General features: G+C 46.1%; 2 protein-coding genes across 2 annotated transcripts in view; both read right to left on the minus strand.

The window, feature by feature from the left end:
* The window catches only part of SF3B6 (splicing factor 3b, subunit 6, 14kDa), a gene marked incomplete at its 3' end in the record, with an annotated part of 11,035 nt that extends 8,352 nt beyond the window's left edge, over positions 1-2,683 (minus strand). Inside the window, exons 1-2 of the mRNA XM_012652401.1 lie at positions 2,631-2,683; positions 2,031-2,279 (exon numbers count right to left, since the gene is read on the minus strand). Coding sequence (XP_012507855.1) covers positions 2,031-2,279; positions 2,631-2,683 — 302 coding nt within the window. The remainder of the gene's footprint in view (positions 1-2,030; positions 2,280-2,630) is intronic.
* A 112-nt stretch (positions 2,684-2,795) lies between these two features.
* TP53I3 (tumor protein p53 inducible protein 3) overlaps positions 2,796-5,243 on the minus strand; it is a 5,533-nt gene continuing 3,085 nt past the window's right edge. Inside the window, exons 2-4 of the mRNA XM_012652402.1 lie at positions 5,166-5,240; positions 4,089-4,285; positions 2,796-3,135 (exon numbers count right to left, since the gene is read on the minus strand). Coding sequence (XP_012507856.1) covers positions 2,953-3,135; positions 4,089-4,285; positions 5,166-5,240 — 455 coding nt within the window. The 3' untranslated portion in view covers positions 2,796-2,952. The remainder of the gene's footprint in view (positions 3,136-4,088; positions 4,286-5,165; positions 5,241-5,243) is intronic.

The following is a 5,243-nucleotide window of genomic DNA, read 5'->3' on the forward strand; positions in this document are numbered from 1 at the left end:
AGACATGTGTAGGAAAGAAAGAAGGGAACTGTTCCTATTTGCTACACAAAACTTCCACTGATGACCCTTCTCTCGTCTTCTCAGGAACTTGTTCTAGCAATGATCTCTTCTCGCTTTTGAATTTACAGGCCTTTCCTCACTATTGGCTTCTTCTAGTCCTCATGTGAGGCATTGCTTCTGTTCTGTGAAACCTTACACAAAATACTTATCTGGATCCTCTTCATTCATTCAACAGATATTTACTAAATGCCTTCTTTATGTATACACCAGGCTAGGTATTAGGAATACACAGTGAAGAAGAAAAGACAAGGTTTCTGCTTTCCTTGAACTTAACAGCTCTCTCTACTTATTATCCTATCTTGCTCTTTCTTTTTCTCAGTCAAGCATCTGGAAAAAAGCAGTTCATACTCACTGCCTCATATTCTTTACTTTACTGACACTCAAACCTACCACAATTCTGACTTCCATCCCAGCACTCACTCTGCTGAAAGTGCTTTCACTCACTAAGAATCTTTTAATTGCAGTGCTGGATTCTCACCATACTTAAATTCCCTGAGGCTTCTAACACTGCTGACTAGTCCCTTCTGGACGCTATTTCTTCCTAACTCTCTGGCTATTTCTTCTCACCTAAGTATTGTATAAATGGAAGAATAAGGCACTTATTCCCTGCCCTCAAACTAGTAGTGGTGAAAAATGGTAAATAAATAATTAAAATAGAGTTTTAGATCTCAAGATTCAAGGTTAAGTTCAAATAAATGACCAATACTGCCAATCATAATATATTTCCCTAGTAAATGTGCTTTCTTACTCTGCAAAACACTTTCACACTTTCTCTTCTCTCCTCAAACCTTACCGGCCCACTCCCTCAAACATCTGAGTTGGGCTGTACCTTCTTCCCTGCCCATCCCAGGAGAGGTCCCTGGCCTTTGCTTCTTGGAGAAAACAGTTATCATGAAATGGTAAGTACTTTATCTTTCTACCACTAAATCCACTAAATTACATTCATCTACATCTACCCACTTTCCTTCTATTACTATGCCAACCCTTCAGCTACTCAAAACCTTCACTCTGGAACTTAACCCATCCTTCTTCCATATCATGTTTCTCCCACTCTACAGGATCATTCCCACTGGCATACAAATATACCTTATCTCGCTCATCTTTTAAAAAGTCAACTATCACCCAATTTCTCTACTGTCTATTTACGTGAAAACTCCTGGAAAGAGCTGTCTTTGCTGTCTCCATTTTCTCAACTTCTACCATCTTTTCATTCTGCTGCAACAAAGTTTTCATCTGTTGCAATGAATCCTATCATCAAGGTCACCAATAGTCTCCATCTCAACACATCCAATGGTTAATGACCTGTCTTCCTCTTATTATACCCCTAAGCATCTTACACTTGACAACTCTCTTTCTTGAGTTTTGTTTGTTTGTTTAGGTTTCCATAATACCCCACCCTCAAATACTAGAATGTAAGCAGAAGGATTTTTGTTTTCTTCGCTGCTGTACCCCCAATACCTAAGACTAGTGTCTGGCATTCAGCTGTTTAATAAATATAACTGATGAATTGTTTCCCATCTCTTAAGCCAGGTACACAGTAGGTGCTCAAAAACATTGTCTGAATTAATACATTAATGAAGGATCCCAGGCTCTAGCTGCTGTTGAACTATCAAGTTATTTATTGAGGACCCATCTGTACTATTGACTTTAAGGCAAGGAGAGGATCCTAACGCCAGGTCCTAGGTGTAGGTCAAGCAACAGAGGCTGCAGGGAGGGCTAACACTATCCCTGACACTAGGACAGAGAATAAACGAACTTTCCAAAGAGGTGGGAACCAAAACGTGGCTCAAGCAGCATAACCCTGAGGATGGAGCCAGGACAGAATCCCCACTGGTGGGATGGGAAATTCTGGATTTTGGCTTCCCTGCCCTGGGAATTGAGGATGGGCAAGAATGCTCTGACCCACGCCGCAGACCAAGTTAACCGGCGATGTACGTCCTCCTCCTCCGCAGAAGGACCCCGATACTCACGTTCGCCCTCTTGGCCGCTTGCATCGCCATCTTGGCAGGCTGTTAAGGTTACCGCGGCAAATATTGGAAATCCTCTGGACACCTCCGGAGCTCGCTCGGCTTCGAGGGCAACACAGCGTCAGAGGGACATCAACATCCAGACTCCGCCGGAAGCTGTTACAGCACCGCCGGAATATCACCGTCTCACGCCGAGACGCGCTGACGTAGCATCCCCTCTCGAATACACACCCAGTGCAAAATGAGCCCGAGCTTCCGGGAAGCCGGAAGATGGAAAGGCGAGCGACCAAGACGCTTCCGGGTTCTGTACCGGAAAGGGCGGGACGTGGTGCCCAGAAGGGAAGGCGTTCCTATCAGGGCGGCCCTGAGCAGAGGGAGTGGGCTGGAGGGGGCAGGGCCCGAGGAGGGAGGTATGAGGCGGGTCGGGCGGGCGGAGCGGGGCGGGGCCCGAGGAAGGCGGTGAGCAGTGGGGCGGGGCCCAGGTGAGTGGCGGGAGGGCGCGGGGCGCGCAGCCGGGAGTTGGGGACGCGAGAGCGGGCCTGGGCCTCTAGCAGTGCGCAAGGCGGAATCTATGGGGTTCAGCAGGCTTGTGTGGAGGCTGACGCTGTAACTGTTCCCCGAACCTCCGACCCTGGCGTGGCCCTCAGGTAGAGCATCGGCTGATCCGGTGTCTCCTGTAAACCCCGCGGTGACGGCCGTCCGGACTCCCACCTCACCCCTGCCCGCTCCGCGCGCTGGGACCACCCACAGAGAGCGTGCTGCCCTTTAAGTCCACTCTTTATTTCCTTGGGCCGGCTTTACACCAACCAACTACCGAGGCGGACCTGGGAGTAGCACCCAGTCTCTCGCCTGCCTACTATGAATTATCCCCAAGTTATCTCTGGAAAGGCTTAGGGTGACCGTGTCCTGTACAGCCCCTCCTCCTTCACTGGGGCAGCTCCAGGACGATTTTGCCCACGTTCTTGTTAGCCTCCATGAACTTATGAGCTTCTTGGATTCTGGTCACTGGGTAGACTCTGTCTACAACCGGCAGTAGACGTTGGGGGTCCTCCGTGGAGAAGTGGGGCAAAATTTGCTCCGTGAAAGCTTTCACCAGCATTTGCTTGTACTATAAGATAAGAAAAAGGAGACCATCACCCTGGTCAAAGACCTTACCCTGCCACTCCCCATGCTCCTTAGCCTTTCTGCTCTCTCTGAAACTACACATCTGAAAAAGCAAACAGGGACCCTTAACGCCTTCACTTCCCAGCATGCATGTGCATGCCCCTGAAGGAGCGAAGGACGTGCCATCTCAAAATACATTGGATTGGTATATTGAGTTGAAAACATTGGAGAAATTGTAGTTTCAGAAAGTGCTAGCAGACCTCTCTTCCTGAACATAGCAAGTCATAAAAATTCCTCTGGGAGGGGTACCCTCCCCATACCAGAGCAAGAAAATAGCTGTTACCGCCAGAGACTGAAACTTGGGGGCTACGATGGACCTGAATAAATATGCTTCATGAAGTAGCCTTATCTTCCATTAGTTTTACACCTCCCCATATATCTCCTAGTAACTCCCCTAGAAATTTACTACCTCTAGCCAGATTTTCTTTGTCCTGTCATTTCTTCTCAAATTTATAATTCTTTGTCTAAATAATATAAAAGCATCTTACGTTGGCCACTTCTTAGGACTTCATTCTCTTGTGAAGATCCCCATATTCATATAAGACTAACAAAATTTACTTGCTTTCTCTTGTCTTTCTTAGCACACTGAGAAGAGTTCTGCCTTTGAAAACAAAGTCTTGGAACTACTGGAAGCACTTCCTAATATGGCCAGTGCTTTGTTCATTCCATTAGAAAGTTTAGATAATATCTAAAGTATTAGCTACGCTCCTTCCAAGATACTAAGGCTTCTATCGACCAATCTGAATTAGTTCTCTGATATCAGGTTACCTATTTATCCACAAGGGGGCAGGTTTCTTCATAGGCTCCCTAAACTAAGAGCTTCCTTTCTCATGGTCATATAAATGAACCACACTTTTCTGGGTTAAATCACATGTTTTCTTTTCATGCATCACTCACCTCTTTGTCCCTAGATCTCAGCAAAGTGGTGATTAGACTTCCTCGTTTAAAAAGTAGCTTTGAAAACAGGGGCCCACTGATGTCGGCTCCTCCCATCAGACCATAGAGAATCCAGCGACCATCAAGAGCCAGGCAGTTGACATTCTTCTCCCAGTAGGATCCGCCTATGCAGTCTAGAATCAGGTTAACTCCAGCACCTTCCATGGGAGACACAGATTTGTGATGCTAGCTAGTCAGAGAAAGCTTGGTGCAAAATAAGATTCCATGGTACATTTGTGGATATATGGGTATAAATAAGTACAGGTGCAATTGGTAAATCTATATGTTGGGGAACTAGAAACATTGATCATAGAAACATTGTTTTAAGTGGAGTTTAGTTAGCAGAACTCTATCATACCATGTGTGATATAGTTCATCTTTTATGATCCCTAGCCACAGCAAGGGGCAAAGGCTCTTACCCCCAAATAGGTACAGTCCCACTGGCACCCTGGCATGGCTGAGAACAGAACAGGGGAGGGCCACCCCAGGCTACAGAGCAGGCTAGTTGTTCACATCTAAGTTATGAAGTGTTTGCACTGGGTTATCTGAATTATAGGCTTGCTAGCTTTGGTTTTATCTCTCCTTTTCCACTCATACGAAAAATGGAAAGGATGAGTCAAAAAATATACAGGTTTGGCTTTGGAATACAGGGGTGTGCACATCTATACACCCATGTACGGAGCTACCACACCCATCCTACTATGATCAACTCCAAACCGGTCTCTGCCCCGGCCTCCTGTTAACTCACTGTAAAGTGGCTGGTGGAGACGAAGAGGTCTTGGATAATTCCAGGCCAACTCTGTGTGATTGTCCAGTTTCGTATCACTTGCAAGAATGCACACAGAAACCATCTTAGACCTAACTACTGACTGCCAGCTTCCAGTGGTCAAACACCAGAGTACTAGAATTTGGCCAGGACAGCTGTTGTGCATTTACTAGAGGTGAGACAGATCCAATACATTGGCAACCTTGGGGCTGGTGAGGATTTTATTTAATCATCTCTTAAATTCCTGCTGAGCTTAAGAAGCAGTTATTTACCTTTGGTGAATTTTAGTGTTGCTTCAGAAAAATCCTCTTCTTTGTAATTGAATCCAGCAGCTGCTCCAAGCTTTTCTG

The sequence above is a fragment of the Propithecus coquereli genome, unplaced genomic scaffold, assembly GCF_000956105.1.
Source record: "Propithecus coquereli isolate 6110/MARCELLA unplaced genomic scaffold, Pcoq_1.0 Scaffold39, whole genome shotgun sequence".
Taxonomy (NCBI): domain Eukaryota; kingdom Metazoa; phylum Chordata; class Mammalia; order Primates; family Indriidae; genus Propithecus; species Propithecus coquereli.